At 40.4% G+C, this 21,941-nt stretch overlaps 1 protein-coding gene across 1 annotated transcript; it reads right to left on the minus strand.

The window, feature by feature from the left end:
* Window positions 1-420: 420 nt before the first annotated feature.
* On the minus strand, window positions 421-10,704 carry LOC149280967 (peptidase inhibitor R3HDML-like). The gene is made up of 5 exons (XM_089499955.1): window positions 10,444-10,704; window positions 7,107-7,225; window positions 5,110-5,242; window positions 1,492-1,607; window positions 421-553 (listed from the first exon to the last, which is right to left on the minus strand). The coding sequence occupies exons 1-5, from the start codon at window positions 10,702-10,704 to the stop codon at window positions 421-423; spliced, it is 762 nt and encodes a 253-aa protein (XP_089356081.1).
* Between the last annotated feature and the right edge of the window lie 11,237 nt (window positions 10,705-21,941).

A 21,941-nucleotide genomic window follows, 5' to 3' on the forward strand; every position in this document is an offset into this window, starting at 1 on the left:
CCTCCTACTCTAAGCCCGCTTAAGGTTGACTCGGGCTAGCCCTGCCCCTTTGTATGACTAGCCCCGCCTCTACATCTAACAATCCCTGCCCCTCACAAAGCCACTACCCCAGCAGAGGAAGAGCTCCAAGTATTCTACCCTAGGAAGTTCCCACAGTTTGGCCAAGAAGAGTCAAGAGTAGCACCTTGGGTCTACAAAAATTACCCACCCCGCCATTTTTATTTTGGTACGGAAAGCTGTACATGCCAAGGCAGCGGCGTCCGCCGAAACCAAAAAAATCATAGTGGTGGTGAAATAATTTTAAGATAAATATCTACCTTCCAACGTCAACTTCCATCACTCGTACCAAACTCGCAAATAAACATCCAGAGCTTTACCTTTTGCTAAAACATCTGCTCGGGTTGTGTCGCATTAAATATTTTAAAACCAGCTTAGTTTATTAGACTTTACTCCCGAGTAACACATGTTTTTGCTGCAGACTCCTCCGTAGGTCGGTGGACAAGCTGAACAGGGCCTTCCCAGTTTGTACGGAGCTTCACCTATCCAGTTACCCCTATAAAAAAAAGACATATATAATCAAGATGTCAGCTGGAATGATGAAGAGCTGATTAGATACATGGTTCATAAAAGATGCTATTTTTAAAATAATAAATTAAATTAATAATTATTGGCCAACATCTCCTAATTCAAGAAGAGGAAACCTATAATTTGCCCCATTTGGCCCTCGTCTAGTTTCCCATTTCTCCTGCTGTAAAGACTCAGACCTTAATCAGTCGTTGGTCTCGTCTTAGATTCAGGAGCCGTATGTCTATCCCATGCATGTTTAATACCCTCTACCACTTCTGCTGGGAGTCTGTTCCACCAGCCTATTAGTGAACAAAACTTTCTTACGTATAAAAATTACAAACTTTGACAAGTAACTAGAAATGAGGAATAAGCCTAAAATGCTTGGGATCTTCTGCACCCTTCACCTCTCCGGGAAATATAAACCTTGCTCTTCAGTAGAGAAGTGCTTCATGTGAAAAGAGGAAGCCTGTAGCTTTATATTTAGAATGAAGTACAAATTTCACCCATAATTTGACCTTTGCGTTTTTTTTTTTTTCTCGTAAACCGGTTATTAAATATTCCAACATCAATGGGGACCGTCTAGACATTTTTTTTTTCCAAAAACCTTGTTACAGACAGGAAAACTATTCTGTAGTAAAGTCGATTAAAAATACATGCGGGAAACCCAGGTGTCTTGGTGGTGAATGACAGTATTCACCGTCCATATTTACTTTGGGTAATGCAGACGTACCAACGAGTTTGGACGAGTCCAAGTTATGGAGGATCAAGATGAAAAGCCTACTCATATTGTAAAGTGGTCCGTTCACAAGGCCCCAGGTTGAGCTTCTGTTTTAAGAAGACATAGTTCTTGAAGGTTCCGAGGACTTTGCTATTTCCGAAGACCCCCAAGGATAATGTTTGGTGAGGAATAAATGAAATACTTACTTTATTGAGTAATTGCACACGAGTAATACTGCTCGTCTCCACGTGCTGCCCCAAACATTGATATTGGTGCATGTGTTAATGGCACAGCCAATTCTGTTTGATGATGCCCACACCATCTGCAACAAAATAATCATTCTTTTTAGACGTCATTTCTATATTTTTATAATCATTGTAGATTCCTGTCTAGAGTTCCATCTTTAGATTCCTATTGGCAGGTAGACAAATCTGTAATCCAACATTATCCTTTATCTTGACGTGGAAACACACAGAGGGCTAAAGGGTATAGACCTTGAGAAGTCATTGTCCTCTCCAGCCTTCACTTCCTGTGAGGTCACCCAACGCACAGGAAGTGGAGGTGGATTAAGTGTATTTGTTTGTTCGGTTGGGTATATTATGTCACATCTATGCCAAGGTGTCATACATTTTGGTATTTTCCAATCTGGTGAAGGGCCTCTCAGGTCTTGAAAGCCTATGAGGTTCTTTATGTTACTCCATGATTGTGAAAACTCACTAAAAGATATCTGTAACGTCTAAAGACGTCTAAATGCAAAGTGAACAGTTCTTTCTGAACATGATAAATTCGCTACAAGGAAGCACATATGCCATTGATCTTTGAAATGCTTCTACCGGCATACATATGCTGCTTGTTTCGCTTAATATGGACCTTTTCATGTTAACCCGGCTATCCCCTTCTGATTAGATAGGCTGTTGATGTCTCATTTGATAATCACTTGTAGACACCCTGACATTCCTCCAAAATGACAGCTAATTTCCAGCTAGTGGCCAGTCTGGTGGCCACGGGCTGTCTCAGAGTCTCCTCACACCTTCGATGAAAGACCAAATAGCTTGCCAGACGTATCTGGTCGCCAGAAGCTATGTCATCTTTTGAGAAATAACCCGACACTCACCAGCATTACTTTTGTGAAATATAGATTGCCAAAAAAAAGCTTACAGACTCCTCATCAGATTAATTCCAATGGACTACTAAAAAAATACATGACGCTATGGTCGTATGGACTACTCTGCGTCCTTAATCAAGAGAGGCAAACATATTTTCATAAATTTATTATTAAAATTCGATTATTTCCATTTTAAGGTTATTGTGAATGTTATTATAGAATTTCTAATTAAATTGTGGTTTCAATTTTATATTTTGTTGGCATTTTTATGGTAAATCTCTTTTTTTTACTAAAATGTTAAAAATTCTAATCAAGTCAAATCATGAACTGAATCTGGAAATGAAGTGTTCACATAGCTTCTATTTCATTCTTTATTGATCGGTTCCAGAGAGCTTGTTTAGCAACAAAATGAAACCAAGTTTTAGGCAAAAACTCTGAAGAGCTCTTGGAAACCTTCTGTAGAAACCAACAGAAGATCTCTACAGACTCTACATTCCAAATGGTTACGGTATTGTCCTGATAAATGCAGCTTCTGGAGTTTCCTATCTCTGTATATTAGTTGTACAGAAAACAAAATAACTACGGTTACAGTTTTAAAGTTTATGTGCACGTCACAAACAAATTGAATCTTCATGGAAGCCAACCAAGCCACAAAACCATAAACTATCTACAAAAATAGGGCGTTATGTTAGGGAAAATATTAAGGCAACAAAATCAATCCACATTTAAAGAAGGTGTATTAATAAAGAACTGGAAGCTAAAGAAGCAGCTGGTGGAAAAGTGTGTTTTCCAGTAAAAACAGTGCTATGGATATGTCTTAAATAAAAGAGCTTTTTATTAAAAGTCCTACTGAAGAGCCGTGCGTCAGTTACAGTAGAGATTGATTTCCAGTTTCTCCTGTCTGCCAAAGATGATGTTGTAATGCTTTACTTTCCAAACCAATGTTACACTATATGGTCCTTGACAGCTAAAAGTGTTATTTTATCCAAAAACAATATGTATAAGGGAGAGAATGAAGAAAAAAAATACATTTGTACAACCCATCTGCCCATCTGGCCCTGATCTTCAGAACCTGATGGACCTCCAACCTGTGAAGAGTCATTTTGAGGGGAACGAGTCCCGCCAACGAGTTACTGGGTTTCATTATTGGTTTTTGGTTTTGGTAAGAGAATTAAAAACCCCCTTTTTTAGGAAGTTTCCATAAAAATCCTTCATAAAGAAAATGTTTAGCTCTATCCATTCTCCATGTTTAAGTCCTTGGGCCAGATCTACTTTAGCCTCGTGATTCATCAGCAAGCATGAAATGTCAAATTTTTCTCATCAATTTAAAGGAAAGTCTATCATAGTGGCGAAAAAGAGCGGTGGGAAAGGAAGATGGAAGTCAAAAAACCCCAGGGTTCTAGCTCTGGCTAAATAGATTAAACCTTCCAAATGTGATGCAGTTCGGACTATTGACGCTACTCTACTAAACGATGCGTGTGATGCTCTAGAACACAATTTCCAATGGTCCTACTATAAAAACCACCATCTGCAAACTTTTCCCAGTAACAAAGGGCACAACGAGGCAAACAGAGAAACCAGCTGTGGCTTTGTATTCAGTGTTTAATAAGAGAAGGGGGAAAATGCGGCAGCTGTCACCCAACACTTGTCTGCAGATGGTAAAAATTAAATATAAGAGGAAAACCTCCTTCCTTCGAAAATAAAAATGCGGCCTAGGCCCTGAAGCTCAACCAGAATATGTAGGAAAACTGCGCATGGAAAAATATTTAACTGCCTACAGATGTAGAGAGAGGTGCCAGGGAAGTGGAGGAGAAAAAAAAGGTTAAATGTTCTAAAGAATGTTACTAGAAAGACATTTATAGGAAAAGCTTCAGATATTTCGCAGAATAACCACTAACTGTAATATAATCTTGGCACTGGATTTTTTTTTATGTGGCGTTGGAGGTGTTAAAAAGAAGAATGGACAAGTGATAGCTGGAAAAAATAAGATATCCGATTGTCCTATAACCCGAGAAAAATGTGTTGAGTGGCCTGTTTTGGATCTAAGCAAAGCCAATAGTATCACGATAACATAACTCTCATAAAATAATGTCTTGTGGTAGTCCCATTGGTTGACTAATGGGACTACATCAAGACATTGGTTGACTTGGCTGATTGGATTTCTAATTTAAAACATCAAGAGTTATGAATCTAGAAAAGAATATTTATACGCGAGTGTAGACATTTGCTTCTCTAATGGACCCAGTGGGCATTGGAGTATTTGGCTGTTAATTGCCTATGAGACCGGCGGTGTTTGGGGTGGAAAGATAAACTCTCATTCCTCCCCAAACACCACTTTAATTAGCCAACTTATTCTCAAGCGCTTTATGTCGAGACCTACATATGCTGTCTCCAGTATGTGGTCAATAAAAGTATTGAAGAAATCTTGGGATGTGTGTAAAGCTATCCTATAGAATTGGGTAAAAGGTCATTGAAAATAGGGAAGATAAGATGTTTCAATATGTTCTTCTCTGCCACCGATATCTCTGTATCTATATGGTCTGGTCTAGTAATAGCTGTTAATGGACTCTAACACCCATCGTGGGCAGACATCAAAAAGTTGGCTCAGAATGTTGGTGACGACCAACCAGAGATCTTAGTTCTGCACATCCCTGTATTGATGGTGAGTTCATAACTTCATTCAGAAGAAGTAAAACGAGGGGGCTCGTGTGTTCGTTACCTGGGTGTAGTGGCTGCAGACCGAGCCGCTGCATTTGCTCGGACAGCTGGGGTTGCACTCTTGTGGGTACGGGAAGGAGTAGTGCTGTCTCTCGTCGTACCATGCCTTCACAAGGTCTACCACTGACCTATACCTACAACATAAACAAGAGATATTAATCGTAGTGCCGTTGATAGTAATACCTAGACTTGTGCATTCGTCTTCGGGCGAACATGAAAACGAACACGAAGAGTGCGTTTTCGTGTTCGTTCCGAAGACATGAAGAGGAGAAGACAGTGCCGGTAAAACGTAGGCGAAGACGAAGACACACACCACGAAGAATCTTCGCCTTCGTCTACTAATCTCCCCGGTCCCTTCCCCATCTAGCCTACCTTATCTTCACGGCATTGCGGGAGTTGACTGAAGCGGAAATCTGCAGGTTCGTCGTCAGGGGTTACAGGGCAGTGCGAGTGAGCCTATTGGTCACCTGCAGGGTCTTCCTCTGGCATCAGCCAATAGGCTCACTCGCACGGCCTTTTTAACTCCTGATTTCTGCTCCCGTTAACCCCTGTGATGCTGCGTTGGATAACCTGTGGTCTCCCCGCTGTGTCATTTAACTTAGCATAATAACTTATTATAACTTCGGACAGAATGCTGCCCTCTGTTGGTACGATACATTGAATAGCTTAATAAGTTATTATGCTACTCAATGTAAAACCAACAGAGGGCAGCATTCTGTCCGATGATATATTGGCCATATGTGGCAGTGTGTTCATTTTCATTTATTAATTATTTAAATAAAATATATTCCCATGATCCGCTGGTCTCCCCGCTGCAACAGTTAAATGTCGACATTAATTCTGTCGAACTTGCAAACTTTTTTTTTCTATTTATTTGGGGGTTTACGAACATATACCGGTATTAGCCATATATGTTCGGACAGAATGCTGCCCTCTGTTGGTTTTACATTTAGTAGCATAATAAATAGCTGGATTTCAAGCATATGGAACAATGCTACTTAATGTAAAACCAACAGAGGGCAGCATTCTGTCCGAAGCTATATTAGCCATATGTAGCAGTGTGCTCATTTGCATTTATTCAAATAAAATATATTCCCATGATCCTTTCGTGTAATGGTTTAATACAAAAAAAACCCCAAAATAAATATTAATACATTTAATACATTATTAATACAGAATGCTGCCCTCTGTTGGTTTTACATTGAGTAGCATAATATTCTGCCAGAGAATATATTAGCTATATATGGTAGTGTGCTCATTGGTCGCCTGCAGGAGGCCCCCTGCTGGCGACCAATAGAGTTGCTCATACGGACATTAAACAACTGGCGCCAGAGCTGCTGCGGTACGCGTTAACCCCGTTTTAACCCCTTAACTGGAAAAAACGAAGAGAAAACGAATATTCGCCGGAAGAGAAGACAGGAAAGGGCGAACATTCGCGGAATACGAAGATTTTTTTTTTTACGAATACGAGCACGAAGACGAAGAGCCGCCTGGTGCCCAAGTCTAGTAATAACTGTGTCATTATTTATTTAGATAATAAATTAAAAAAAACGAGGGATTTTGAACCACTAAAAAAATGTCTTTCTACTGTAAGATTACCATGAATCGAGTCCCGTAATTTAGAGGGTGAAGCCCCAAAAACCTTGACAAGTCCAAAAATCAGCATACCTGGGAACTCTGGGTGGGACTCATAGTCTCCAGGTCACTTTTGTCTTTCTCTGGGGAGGGGGAAGGCATTTAGCCACACCCACTCCCCACCTACTTCCTAGCCCCTCAAGACTAATAGGTTAGTCGTATTCCTATGTGCACCAGCCCCGCCCCACACATATTTATCCCTGCCTACATGGGCCGCTAGCCCTCCTCCTTTGAGAAGCCACTTCCCCAGAAGAGGGAGAACTCTGGGGAGCCTTAACTGGGAAGTTCCCAGGTATGGAAATCCGGCGAGAGGATAGCCTTGGTTTAATTTCGGGCTCAATCAAATACAAATTTATGGATTACCTTCCAGAGTGAATGGAGAGATTCTGTCCTATGAAGCGCATGAGCTGGCTGGGACCGTGATCCCATTTACACTGCTTAGCCCAGGATTCCGCAGACCTCGCCAGCTTTTCATCCCAAACCTCCAAGGGAAAAAAAAAAGAGTAATAACCATTATTATAACCCTCTGTCCGAGTCACAGAAAACATTACACATCAGCACGAAATTGGTAACAATGCTGCATGCCTAAAATACAGCATAACCAAATAAATCCTTTGATCGCGGAGAAAAGAAAGAAGACTCAGTAAAGCTCCAATAATGTGTATAGAAACAAGAGAAAAGACTTCATGAAGTGTGTGTAGTTATATTATACTATCATTTAAATGTTTTGCGTAAATAGTCCCTAAGTCACATAAAAAAAATCTTGGTAGATCCCTGCACCTGAGCCACGCTGCTTTGGCCATTTAAATGTTAAGCCATATGGGTGACCTCGACTTTGCAATGGAACTCCTTTATACTTTTGTATACTGAATCATCACTTTGGAATGCGAGCCATGATGTCATTGGTTATGTTGCCAACATCCCGTCGCCTTAGCATGTTTTACACATCATGACCACTAGATGTCCCTCAAACTTCACAATGTGTTTAAACAATCTATAGCTATACTAGCTGTCCACATCATGTGCTCTGATGTTTTGATGTTTCAATGTAAAGTCTGAGCTGATGATACATCTACTATATATATATATAGCGAGAGAGAGATAGAGAGGGAGAGAGAGAAAGAGAGAGAGAGATGGAGAGAAAGAGGGAGATAGAGAGAGGGGGGAGAGGGAGACAGAGAGAGGGAGGAAGGAGAGGAGAGAGGGAGAGGAGAGAGAGAGAGACAGACAAAGGTGGGGAGAATTCCTGGAACTAAATTAAAATCGATAGCAGATGTATTTAGTTAAAATGTCTTAAATTATTTTTTAACCTGCAATGACATGAAAATATATATGAATATATACATAAAAAATATAAAGTGGAGGAAAATTTCAGCTGTAGGAAAGGAAAATGTATTTTTTTTTAATTTTTGATATGTTATACAGGAAAAATCTGAAAATAATCCAAGTGGGGATTTTTATAAAACACTTGCAGAAACCACACTAGCGGTGCAGAGACAGCCCATGACGTTTCAGAAACACAAATGGAACAAAGAGATTTGAGAGCTTTTCCAAGAAAATCTATAACAACCTGCAAATAACCCCATTTAATCAATGGAAAAACAGGCAGTGCATAGTGGTCAAAAACCTCAAAAGTATCATTTGCAAGAACTCTAAGAATAAAAGGGAACTTGTAGCACAGAGCAGTCATTAGAGCGTGCCGGGTTCTTGTGATTTAGAGGTATACGTTTATATGAATCAGTCTCGTTAAATAAGCAGGGAATTACAGCAAAAAAAAATAATCAATTGGCCTTTACTACCGATGCCCGTACAATCATTGTTTCAATCATTCTGACCTCATTGTCCTTTTTTGTCCTACATGTATAATCTTGGTATAATCATTTATGGGGGGGGGGGCAGGTAAAGTAAAGAGGCCCCAATCGTCTCCTTGCCACCCACCCACAGTGACTAACTTACACCCTGGCGCACATTTTAACCACATTTAATACACACGTACACACTTATGCTACAAACATATGTACACTAACACACTCAGACACACAGTTACACATATACCCACACACACACATTTATACATATACCCACACACATATACACACTCATACTAATACACACACACACTTACACACAATTACACACACGCACGCATGCAAACACACACTCATGCTAATAAACACACATTTACAGAATTATACACAGGCACTCATGCAAACACACACGCTCATGCACACACACTTACACATACAGCGATGCTTACCCTCGCCCTAGCACACATATACACAATGCAAACACGTGCACATTCACTGTAATGCATGTATATATATATACTCACTCCCTCTAACTCCCCTATCACCCTCTCTCTTACTCCCTTATCGTGTCTCTCACTTTTTCCCAGCCTGCCTCCCTTACTCATTCGCTCCTTTACCCTTCCTCTCCATCCCCCCCTTACCTTTGCGGAGCTCGCTGTGCTTTCACTGAAGGGTCATGTAAAACCCACTGTGTTCCTGCTTCTGCGCGTGGTCCTGGTCCGAATTGGACCAGCCTTTATTAAAACTTTGGAAAGGTCCCTGACATACGAGGACATTAAATACGCAGAAAATAAAAATGACAGTAAATTTGCTTCATCAAGAGGCCTTTGGTGTCTACAGATGCCAAAAAAAGAGAAGCTCTGACCCGATATGTCAAATCAGAGTGAAAGATATGCAGAAAATAAAAATAAGTCACTTCCATTTGCCTAAATTAAGGCTCATGTTTTTGGCCTGTTAGGTGGACTTTCTCCCACATTGGAATTTTTGCCCCCCCTAACCCTACCAGCTCCTTGGTGTAGTCATTGACGGTTTGGCTGGCCAGACTTGAGTGTTTGGCCTCCTTTCTACTGATGCTCGTGACAACCATTATTTCTTTTAATTCCGACTTAAAAGCCCTTTTCCGATCTTGGCATAATCATTTACAAAGCTGATCTTGGCTAGACTCCTGTATCTTCTGCTCTGGTCCACGGATTACAGTTTTACAGATCTCTGTTATCCTTCACTTATCTTTCTAAAGAGGAGTCTTATGAGCTTTTGAAAAGTCTACATTTGAACTTTGAAGAAAAACAATGTTGGTGTTACCATCACATGTCTTCTTAAAAAGTTTAAAGCAAAAATCAGACTTAGAATATCAGCCTTCTTTAGTCATATGAATAATTTATTCTGTACGCTGGGGCAGGTAACTTTTTACAAGCCTTTCCATGGGTTTGGCTTCCATATTTTATTGGCTCCATGTCATATTTCGCAGCTGTAAATTATTAGTCCACATGGACACGCGACATAATGAGTAGCGATGCAAACACACGAGATCATGTTACATAATTGTATGGGAATTGCAATTATCCACTTATGTAGCACTTCCTGTGATGTAAGCATATGATGTCACAGGAAGTAACGTTCAACATTGAACACAATATACTTTGAGTTTCCGCAACGACACTTCATTTATTATAGGTGGGAATGACATTTGCATATAGCTAATGGAAAATTTGATTATTTAGAGCAGATCTTGGATCGGTAGCAGAGCAATTTACAGACAAATATGATCCTATAGACATTGAAATTGCAATCCTTACTTATGGCCAAATAGAACTGACAAAGAGAGAAAAAGTGAAAACATTGATGATCCCTTGAATGTAATTCCAAGTATCCATATTGGAACATTCACTTACCATGTATTCCATATTAGCAGCTGGAGGGGTCACTTTTGACCTCACTTGGTTATGGTAGTCCAACAAGGCACTCATGTCTCTTGCAGAAATGTAACGTTTTCTCCTGTGCCTGGGGATCCCGAGATCGAGCATGAGATCGGGGTCGGAGCTGTTGGAAGGATATCGGAGATCAGTAGCTTCAGCTGGAACCAACGAACCGGATAACTGTATAATCCACACGAGCAGACCGGTGAGGTACGGATGGATGGTCAACAGCGTCATCATCTCTGCAGGCTGATCAGCTCTCAAGATATGAATGGCTTCTCTGTTCAGAGAGGGGGAAAAAAAGAGTTTTTGATAAAGAATGATTGAACAATGAATTAATAACAATTGGAGCCAACAGAACCTTCCTCCTGGTTGCTCCATACTGATGACCTTCTTAGAACTGCAACAATGTTTTCAGTGAATCACCTTATCAATAAAACATGATATACTGCATCACGATTACATCATTACATAATGATGATGACGTCCGCGCAAAATCTGCCATTTTAGAACATAAATGATTATTTATTACTTTAGACAAAATAATACAAAATATGATATATTTGTTGTACTATATATAATAATAAAATTCTTTTTTGAGAAAACGTGAATAATTTAGATAAAAATTCAGTAATATATATTTAGAAAAAGAAAGAAAGAAAGAAAAAAAAGGAAAAAAAGAACAAAATAAAATAAGAAATCAAGATATTTCTAGATATTGAAGCAGAGTACCTACCTGAATCAGAGGAACGTAACCAGCTGAGCGGCTGCAGACTAAGGATCTGATCTTAACAAGCAACCTGCTTAACCACACATGGGATAGAACTTTAACTCTGGCAAATCACAGGAGTCTCCGATGGCATCCGTAAGGAAATTTGCATTTTAACTCTTTCCTCGGGGAATGTCTTGAAGTTGGGAAAGCGATGGGATGAAAGCCTGCGTTCTGTTAGCAAACAGCGAAAGCCGGCACGTTTCTGCCAGGATTGTAAGCGGCGTGTGCGGAGGAAGCAGAATTCCGTTTGAAATGCAGTAATATTCCACCAGAACCGACATAAATCCTTTTTGTTGTACGGAGTTCAACTTTCTCTGATATGACGGCCGTATTTCCCCTTAAATGACCCTAACATCCTTTTGAGCTTATTTTGATATGGTGTATCCAAATTTTTTTTAACTAGAAAGAGATTTAGTACAAATATCTGGTCGAAAAAATATTGCCAATGGAATTGTTGCAGATTATTTTATGGAAAGTACACTGGGTTTTTTTTATGTATATATTGAGACAAGACAGACATTTCCTCTAAAAAAATATATATATATATATTTTATTATTTTTTTTTAACTATTTTTTTCTATTGAGAAAGGGCAGACATTTCCTGTAAAAAAAAAAAAAAAAAAAAAAAAAAAAAACAACAACAAAAACAAAACAAAGTCAATTTTTCTAAAAAACTATACAAATCATTTATGGAGGATGATGATTATTTAAAAAAAATATTAAATATCATTTATTCTTTGGAAATCAATAAATATTTGCGTGAAAGATTAAATTAGAGGTGATTTCAGAATAATTTTGATGATGGAAATAATTGGATTATATTGTAAATAATTGCTATTTTTGAGTTTATTAAAAAATTGTGAACCAGTAAAATATTTGTATTAGGAATTCTAGGTCTTTAGTGAAAAGTGGGGTAATTCTCCGCCAAGGTGGTCGATATTAGGCAATCAAGCAAGAAAGTTATGTTATCGTTTATAACCTACAAAACGTCTAATAAACAGATAAATTGGCCATTTCATATGTTTAATATATAAATGGGCAGATATTTTTTTTATTGGCACATCGTGATCCATGGTTGGCAGAGGTCATTTAGAGATTTTTATGAGCGTTCTGCGTTTTTTTGGAACAGAGACAAATCTAATGTGCAGGAACATAATTCGAACAATAACGTCAGCGGGAACATCTGTCTGCTGTTCCGGGAGACTACATCTGAGATAACTAATAAGATTTCTTCCCAATTATATTATAAAAATGAACATAAGTGATGTCAGTGATGTACATAGAAACATAGAATTTACCAGCAGATCGGCCCCCATTCGGCCCCCGTCTACTCCTCCCTGCTCTAAAGCCTCAAACCTTAATCAGTCGTTGGTCTTCTCGTCTTAGATTCAGGGGCCGTATGTCTATCCCATGCATGTTTAACTCCCCTCACTGTATTACCCTCTACCACTTCTGCTGGGAGTCTGTTCCACTTATCTGCGACCCTAACAGTAAACTTCTGGTCTTCTAGTTTTAGATTATGGTCTGTTATTTTAATACCATACTCCAAGCCACGTAACCACATTAGTTTCTTCTTAGAAAGTAACTTTAGTAATTTTGACATCAGACTATAAATATGTGGAAACGAATAGAAGGAGGAAAGAGACATTCATTGTGTTTTTGGGCATGATTTTTCCTGACGTCGGAGGCTCACGATCTACCCGTTCCATGACATTGTTATTTGGTGTGTTCTAAAAACTCTACCTAATCATCCCTCGCACGCGCCAACGGAATTCCAAGAACTGGTAGAGATCTGCGTCTTCGCCAAGGGTGATATCCTGCGGCCCAGACTGTGTCGCCTGCCAAAAAAACACAACATCTACGGCGAGCGAACCGCTAACTTAACCAGTTTATAACAAGAACACAGCTCGTCCAGGACGGCCTCAAGAGGGGAAACGTTTTCTGACACAGAGAGCACAAAGCTGGGAGAACGGTCATCATTTTAGGAACACGTGATCCGGATCGAGTCAGGTTGCGCAGGTTAATGAGCCGTGTTTCATTTCGTGAAAAGTCTCCTCATCCTGAGCTTTGGAGCTGAAAAAAATGCTATGATGAAACATATTTTTCTTAGTATAAAAGTGATATAAAGCTCCAGATGGAGCCGTCTGACTTTATCGTAAACAGTGCTCAGGCGTTTGTTTTAACTGGAAACCGTCAAAAAAAAAAAAAAAAAGAGAGAAAAAAAGTACTATTTTCTCTTGAAGTAGGATAATCAAGATTGTCTTTTTAACCCGGGACACAGACTTCATGCAATCATTTTTGGGCTATTCACTAAGAAGCCAAGTGGTCAGTTGAGTTAAGAGACTGAGTCAATGTGAAACTGCATGCCCTCACCTGAAAGTTACAAAATTACAACCGCCACTATATTCAAATAACTTAATAATGTGTTATTAATAGGGGGGGGGGTCCACAGAAAATCCTATTAATCCATCGATGCTCTAAGCCCAAGCAAGCCCAGCCCCCACCCTCTGAAGCCACCATTTTTAATGCAAAGAATGGTCAGTTTTTAATTATGTTTTTATTATTATTATTATTATACTTTATTGATATATCGCCAACAATTTCCGCAGGGCTTCTTACAGTCCATACATTCATAAGGGTCCGACAAAACTAGAACCGACAGACTAAGACGAGCCGATACATTAGGTAAAGAGGGCCCAGCTCACAAGCTTAATGTATACTTTTAATGTCCTCTTACTATATTTTCCTCTTTTCCCGTAATATATAACAGAGAGAAAAGTGAGTTTCATTGCTGATCCATTACTGGTAGGTTTGATTCGTATTAACTCTTTAATATCTATATCTATAGGCATTACAGAACGAGAAGAGATTTTTTTTTTCTAGGTTTACAACTGGAAATACATCAAAGCCTCACACGTTTTTAACCCGGCCAAGTACATGTCTGTGTGAGATATAAGGTATCCAATGGCGCCTGTAAATATTTGTAGAGTTTGACACTTAGGTTAGGAAAGGTCTGTAGGGTAGCAGCGCTTTGAAGTGGACTTCAAAATCATAATCCCATTGAACTAGAAGGAACAACGATCTGACACTTGGATGTGACATTGTTTATGTTTTTTTGATGGGACCTCGGCATAGACCTACCTACGTTCTCTTGAAAACCTTTGTTCATATGTAGCTGCCGCTGATCCCTTCACGTTTCAAATAAATGTATTACAATATTCAATATAAGACATAATTCAGGTTTGGTCCAAAACTGTGATGGGCCAATTCTGGAGGAATTCCTTGCGAGATAGAGCCGACCGTGCATAATGCATGAAGAGATATTTGGCTCGCCATAATCAGATATGTCACACAAAACGTTGGGGTCTCCCCACTCCTTGTAGCCATCCTATTATGGACTTGAATGTCTGTGTACAGTATATATCCAATAAACCCACCCAAAGGATCTATGTGTGCCACCTGCGTCATCCATCTAAGCACCTTGCCACCTCCATATTAGCGCCTATTCTTCACCCCTTAGTCCATCCTGTACCTCCACCTAAACCCAATCTGGAGTCCCTCCATTTAGACTTACCCCTTAACACTTTGACAAACAGGTTTCCCCTAATGAGGTAAAACAAAATCCATTGGCTGTTGGACACTTAAGTTACCCGTTGCGGGCCCTTGTGGAATGGTATGGTCCCTGGCCTACTGCCTGTTGCCCTGGCCTACAGCCCATTGCCCTGCCGTAAGACAGTCATGGTCGTGTCCTCTTATTTTTACTAGAGTCCTGTCTCATCCTAGTGGTTTTGTCTGTTGACGGTCGCCTCCTACCAGCAGTCTCAACCGGCGAAATTGCTGAATCTTTTCCACCACGAGTTATGAAATGTGGTTAGGATCAAGAAGCTAATGTACTATGAGAATTTAACTAATTTGCGTTTTGATTATTTTTCCTATGAAAATGTCTAAAACAGTCAGTGATATTTAAAGGGACAGTATCCGTTCTACTAAAATGTAAGCTCGGTCTTAGTAGTCAAATATTAAATCAACTGAATACAAATGAAATGAATCAACTATGGGTCAAAATGCTGAGCAATTAAAAGTTCCTAGAAGACCGGATCCTAGTAAAACTTTATTATTTAGAGTGAAACCAGATTTCCATTAATTTCCCTGTAAAAGTGAGGCGCACACAATTCTATCAGTCATTTCTTTATTGGGGGGGGGTATATGACAAATAATAATTCTGTGTTTTTTTACTTTGGCTCGTATAATTTCCTCAGCCAGCTGTCTCCGCACTCGGACGCGAAAGAGGAATGCGGATCGTGTCGCCGCTACGAGACTCTGCCAAAAGAGATGGCGTAAGGTCATTCGGACCGTATTGTCATAAAATGGTAAAATGATTCTGACTTAAACAAAATCGGTAAAAGCCAACTTTTCGTTTATTTCCTTAGAAGACCAGGTTTGTAAAACACTTGCTGTGCAAACCTGGAGTAACCGCTGGCGGACAATGGCGGCACAGTGCTGCGGCGAGAAGAGAAAGAGAAAATAAACAGATTGGAGAAAATTCTTCTCGTATAAGTGAAAAGAAAGTATGGAGAAATAAAAGTAAAAGGTGGGAAAGGTCAGGTTAGTCTTAGGTTTAGTATCAGTTCTACGATTTATGTTGAATTAGAATATATATTTTAGAACAATTGTAGAACTTTGCTAGAATTTAATATGTTAAAAATGTATTTAATTTAATATGTATTTTTGGAGTAATATTGTTATGATGTAAACATGAACAATACCATATAGATGATTCATAGGGTCTGGATGGACCATTTGGTACGTTGTACCTGACGGGCCGGCGGCCAGTAGGACCAATACCGCCGCTCCGGTGGTCAATCGGATCCAGCAGTGTGAGGCCACTAGCTAAACCTAGGAGGCCACATGGTGTGAGAGTATAAAAACGTAACGTCCGTCTACTTGTATCCAGCTGGTGGCCACCAGTACATCAACAGCATCATCCTGAGCAAGCCAGGACTGGCACACCAGGCAAATGTCCAGTGGACCTCTGGCCATCGGCACCGGTTGGCCTTAAAGCACAAGGGCCAGCTTGTGATCGCCAGCCCATGGCGTGGTGCGCTGGTCCATAGCGTGGCCGTGTGGAATGATTTTAGTTTCTCCTGGTCATACCGATAATGAAAATGGTGGTACCTTTTAACCAAAATGTATCTAGAAAATGACCAGTAAGAAAAAATAATTTAAATAAGAAACAGATTTAAATTATTTGACCAAAAAGTGCCGCGCTTCTCCTGCATTTACTGTCCCTTAAGGAAGCCGGGATTTCAAAAGGGTTCATCGGAATTCACTTGGATTTCTATACATCTTCTTTATGACAGCTGGCCTTTTGTTTTCACTAATTCTCAAGTTTACGACGAAAAAAACGGCTTTAGAAAAGTCTTGACCTGCTTGCATTCTGGTAAGGAGTTACGACATATTTCAGTAAACATAGAATGCGGGAGGGGAGAAGCATTTCCAGAAAAAGATTTTCTTTCTTCTTTTTTTTTTTTTTTTGAAAGCTGTGAGAAAATGGATTTTTTTTTACAGCTGACACAACTACATTTTCCGAAACATTGGGTTTTTTTGCAATACAGATTAATATATTGGGGTTTTTGATTAACTCATTTTATTTACCCAATTTGTTAAAGATCTCCCTTAATTGTCAGTTATTGTTAACAAAGTTACAAGAAAAAATACAAATTTCATTGACTCCGTAAAGAGGAACCAGGGTCCTACCCTCTAGAAATTACAATCTATAAGAAATATCCTTTGGAATTAATAGAACATATATGATGGATTTTCCTACCAATAGGTTACTTTATTCTGTTATTTAGGTGCCATGTAATGAATATGGCTGGTTACTGGTGTTGGGAGTAACATTTGCCACGTGATGGATAGAGTAGATCGCCATATAGTAGATGATTTGATGCCGCTACCTCTTCGTGGTTGGTAAGGTACCCCTGTGAATATGGCGGCTGGTGGCGGTTTTGTCTTCTATCCCATTATTAGGGACCATCATATCCATACTGAGTCCATTGTATGTTTTTCCTTTGAAGAGGTGGGCACTACCATGGTGGCAGAAGAGTTGCTACAGAAGGTACCTAAAGTATAGCTGGTGACTTGGCCTGGCTCGTCAAAAGAAGGGGAGTGCAAAATAGAGCCAAGCCAACCTCAACACTTCTTCCCCTTCAGTAGTTTGGTCCTTTCCTTCTGTCGTCAATACAGAAACTCCAGAACAAAGTCCACTTAGAATCCAAAATGGCAGGGCCTTCAGGAGCTGGGCAAAGATCATGTGGGACACCTTGGGACGTTGGTGCCCAAGCTGTTTGTAGTCCCATCACAGCTGGGATTTTTGAAATATATTGATTTGAATAACTTGTTTGGAGTCGTTTCTTTGGACAAATCAATGAAACAAAAAATTTTTTGTTGTCAAACAAGTCCAGAAGAACTCTAAAAGGGAGTTGGCTGTCTCAACAGACGTCTTTTCGCTACATCAATGGTCAAGATGCTCGTCTGCCGGTTCCACAGATGCTGGGAAAGTCTAATCGGGCCTCACATCTGACGAGCATCAGATGAAGACCTTCATGACGGCAGGAGAGACGTCTGACATTTGCCCCGGAGAATCAGCGAGCGCACCTATGACTTATTACAATATCCCTTTACAGCAAGAAGCCGTGACTCTGTATGGCAACGGAACATTTTTCATGTTAACGTTCTCAGATATTTTGTTTTTTCAAGCCTTGAGAAAAAATTTGCGCGCTGATCTCGCTCCTCACCTTCAAACAAGCAGTCCGTTTAGTCTGAATAAAACAGCCTTGTCATGGGAAGAAAGCTACGCACAAATGCATTTCTGTATCATAAAATGGTCAAAATGTGCCGGCAAAGCAAATCTTATATAGCGGCCACCTGCACATAAAATATCTTATATGAACGTAGTGCGGTCACGAGCTCCGTAGTTTAGAGGAACAATCAACTTTTTGTGTAAAAAAAATAAAAAAAATACAAAAATAATTAATAATATCATTATTAATTATTAAATAATAATATAAATTAAACATTGGATTATTTTCCATATTTGTATTATTATTTATTATTATATTTTTTATTGTTATTATATGACATACGCTACATGGTCTCCTAGCATGACCCGGGCTAGTATGTTATCAGCATGGATAGGATATTGCTATTCGTGGCTAATCCCTGATGCCCCAACGAATGTCTGACATACCACGTGTGATAAGACTGCACCCTCATTTGCATATTATGATTTATTGTTTTATATAGCACCATCATATTCCACAGCGCTGTACAATGGGTACTCATATGAGGTATAATTAATTTAATGACCTACTCTTCTTGATGGCTCTTGGGCTGAGAGGAAATTATCTCGCTTCTCCTCACCCTGTCCTTACAAAGGCTACCCGAGCCAATCAAGATCTATCAGCAACTTTTAACCATATGGGAGATAACTTCATGGGGAGGAATAATCACAGTGCCTAGGTTATTTTAATAGAGGGGGGATATAACACTATTAACTAATGCCGCCGTGCGGTACTTTGTGACTTCATTTTATGTTACCCTTCGTATATCTGGTATGACATCATACAAGCTTGTATCAGTTTTTCCAACAAGGGACTGTTTACGGTAATCCACAGATCAACGAGACCTTTCTCTCCTCTGCTGAAAAGCCACGTGAGCGAGAATTCGTGGCCTGATCCGTGCAAAAATAACGCTGTTTGATGAGGGATTTTATTCTTAAGAGGGGGATCTCGACCTGTCGGGCGACTTTGAAGGGGGAGGCTTGTTAGGCTTTCGACAACGATCTTCTCTTTCAAGGTTGATGAGTGACGGGGGAAATAAAGTAAGAAAAACAGAAACGATTTTTTCCCGCTGGCTTCATCGAAACAGAAGGAAGTGTTAGGAGAGCGTACCAATGTTTGGAGAAGGTTTATTTCGGGGAGCCTGTCACACAATCGGAATTGGGTTGGGACCATATAGATGAGTCTAGAACCTAGCTCTGGATGCATTGGTGGCCCCGGAACAATAAAATCCCGATGTCTAGAAAAGAAACAAAGAGGTTTAAATGTAGTTTTCAGAGCTCCTTATCTCCCCGAGGCAGTGTTAGCTTTGCTTGGCTCCGTCCTAAGCGTTGTAATTATACGAGAATTCCTTCGGACGAGCGTTTTATATTTCTTCAGCCGTTGTACGTTCCTGGATGTCTTTTTGGTAGCAGGTTCTGCTGATACAAGCATATTTTTAGAGGCTTTCAGTAAACAGAGCGGTTACTGCAGCTGAGTAAATTGTAACCCTGTAACTTAATGTACACAGCTGTTCCAGAAGCAGGTCCTCGGTGGTTGTTTTAGGATTTTACCGGCAATCAGCATTCCATCTAAAGGAGCCATTCCATCCAAGGTCCAAGTGGATCTCTATGAAGCCCTAATGGATCTTCTCGTTATTGGTACAAGTCCGTTAGTGGTCTTTAATGCCAGGGGGATTAGTAGGAGGAGGTTCTGCCGCTTTACCTCACCTAGAGTGTTGGGTACAGTTCTGGAGACCCCCATTTACAGAAGGGTATTTACATTCTGGAGAGAGATCAGAGGAGGCCGACTAAAATGGATAAAAAAAATATCACAAAAGACTAAAGGGTCTCAATATGTACGGCTTGGGGAGAGAGGAGAGAGAGAGAGGAGAGAGAGAGAGGGGGATAGGAGAGAGAGAGATGGGGAGAGAAGAGAGAGGGAATGGAAGAGAGATGGGGAGAGAAGAGAGAGGGGATGGGAGAGAGAGAGATGGGGAGAGAAGAGAGAGGGGATGGGGGAGAGAAGAGAGAGGGGATGGGAGAGAGAAGAGAGAGGGGATGGGAGAGAGACGGGGAGAGAAGAGAGAGACAGATATAGAAGAGAGAGAAGGGATCAGAGAGTGAGACAGGTAGAGAAGAGAGCGAGGGAATGGGAGAGAGAGACAGGAAGAGAAGAGAGAGAGAGATGGGGAGAGAAGAGAGAGAGACAGGGAGAGAAGAGAGAGAGAGAGACAGGGAGAGAAGAGAGAGAGGGGATGGGAGAGAGGGATTTAAATACTTAAATGGATTTAACAAAGTGCAGGAGTTTATTTCAACGGAGGAAAAAAGTTACAAGAGGCCATAATCTAATACTAGAGGGTTAGGTTAGGGTTACTTTACTGAGAAGGTGGTAGATAAGTGGAACCGCTTCCCAGCAGAAGTTCTAGATGCTAAGACAATGAAGGACTTTAAACATTCATGGGGCAGGCGGGAGGTATGCTACCTAATGGATCGATTGTGGCAGCTACCGTCATCTTGGCATGGAAGACTCTGCTTGTTTTATTTTCTAAGGGGATCTCTCGGGAACGTTCGAATATCAGCTTTTTGTATAAAATTGCGGAATCAGCATATTTTTCTCTACGGAGTTTGCAAAACCGCACATGCTGTATTAACATTTACTGTTAATGAATTTCACATACACGGGGAAGTCTGGGAACTGGTCGGGAGGAAGCTAGGATGCCATAATGAATGAACGTGAAAGAAGGTTTGCTAAGAACCCATCCGTGTCTGCCGTTCATCTAATTGTAAACCCCTTCAGCTCATACTCTGTATAGATTAATACAAAATACATACAAAATACTCGTTTATTAGAAATCATAGATTTATTTTTCCCCACAATTAAAGGGACCAGTGACCTTTAAAGCATACGACAGCTGGGTGTTACGTTGAGTCTATTTTCTTGAAGTGATCCGTCTGATTGAACCCGACTTCTACGGAATCCAGACACTAATGGGTTAATGAGAGGACATCCAGAAGCCATGTGCTGCTTGGTTTTGATTGAGGACCAACTCTGGTATAGTGGAGATTATGCCGCAGGCGCGGGGGGCCACATTCTACACCAATTGGGAGTCTTATACATCATCACATCGGGGGGGAGATTTGGAAGGAGTCGGTTTCAGACTGTGTGGCCCCGAGAAGCTGCTGCTTCGCCCTAAGATTGGGTCAATTCGACCCTGAGAGTTCCCAGGTATGCAGATGTTGATCATCGTTATGGACACATTTGAGGATATGAGGAGATCAGTGATAGAGAGGAACCGGGTCGTATTCTATTAAGGATTTTCCTAGGTAATCTTTTTCACTTATTGGCATGTTGGTATCACTGTTCCGCTGACAGCACCCAGACCTCTACGAGTTCTGTTGGGTGATCGAGAACAGGACTGATAGTGTAACTGTAGAAAAATATGAAAAATCTGCTTCCCAGGTGAACAGCACCACCTGGTGGCAAGATCATGACACAACAGGCAACAGATTCAAGTCATTTTAGTTGGCCGATTAGTAAAGCATTTCTTAAAAATATTCTAATTAGATTATCCTTAGATATGCCTTAAATTAATTTCCCCAACAAATATCTTCTCCCCTCATTCTCCTTTTACATTCTGCGCGATGACCACAATACAGAGGGTGCAGGGTGAGTGTATGTATGTATGGTGCAGGGTGAGTGTGCGTATGGTGCAGGGTGAGTGTGCGTATGAGGCAGGGTGAGTGTGTGTATGGTGCAGGGTGAGTGTGTGTATGGTGCAGGGTGAGTGTGTGTATGGTGCAGGGTGTGTGTATGGTGCAGGGTGTGTGTATGGTGCAGGGTGTGTGTGTGTGTGTATGGTGCAGGGTGTGTGTGTGTGTATG

This window comes from Sceloporus occidentalis, unplaced genomic scaffold (assembly GCF_023333645.1).
Source record: "Sceloporus occidentalis isolate IW3139 unplaced genomic scaffold, rSceOcc1.0.p SCAF_143, whole genome shotgun sequence".
NCBI classification, from domain to species: domain Eukaryota; kingdom Metazoa; phylum Chordata; class Lepidosauria; order Squamata; family Phrynosomatidae; genus Sceloporus; species Sceloporus occidentalis.

What these genes read in the sequence shown, in the direction of transcription:
- LOC149280967 (XM_089499955.1), bottom strand. Translation starts at nt 10,704, where the DNA reads ATGACGCTGTTGACCATCCATCCGTACCTCACCGGTCTGCTCGTGTGG. An exon ending in CTCTCCATTCACTCTGGAAG is followed by an intron (nt 5,243 to 7,106) that starts GTAATCCATAAA and finishes TTTATGTTGTAG; the next exon opens with GTATAGGTCAGTGGTAGACC. An exon ending in TCTGCAGCCACTACACCCAG is followed by an intron (nt 1,608 to 5,109) that starts GTAACGAACACA and finishes ATTTTGTTGCAG; the next exon opens with ATGGTGTGGGCATCATCAAA.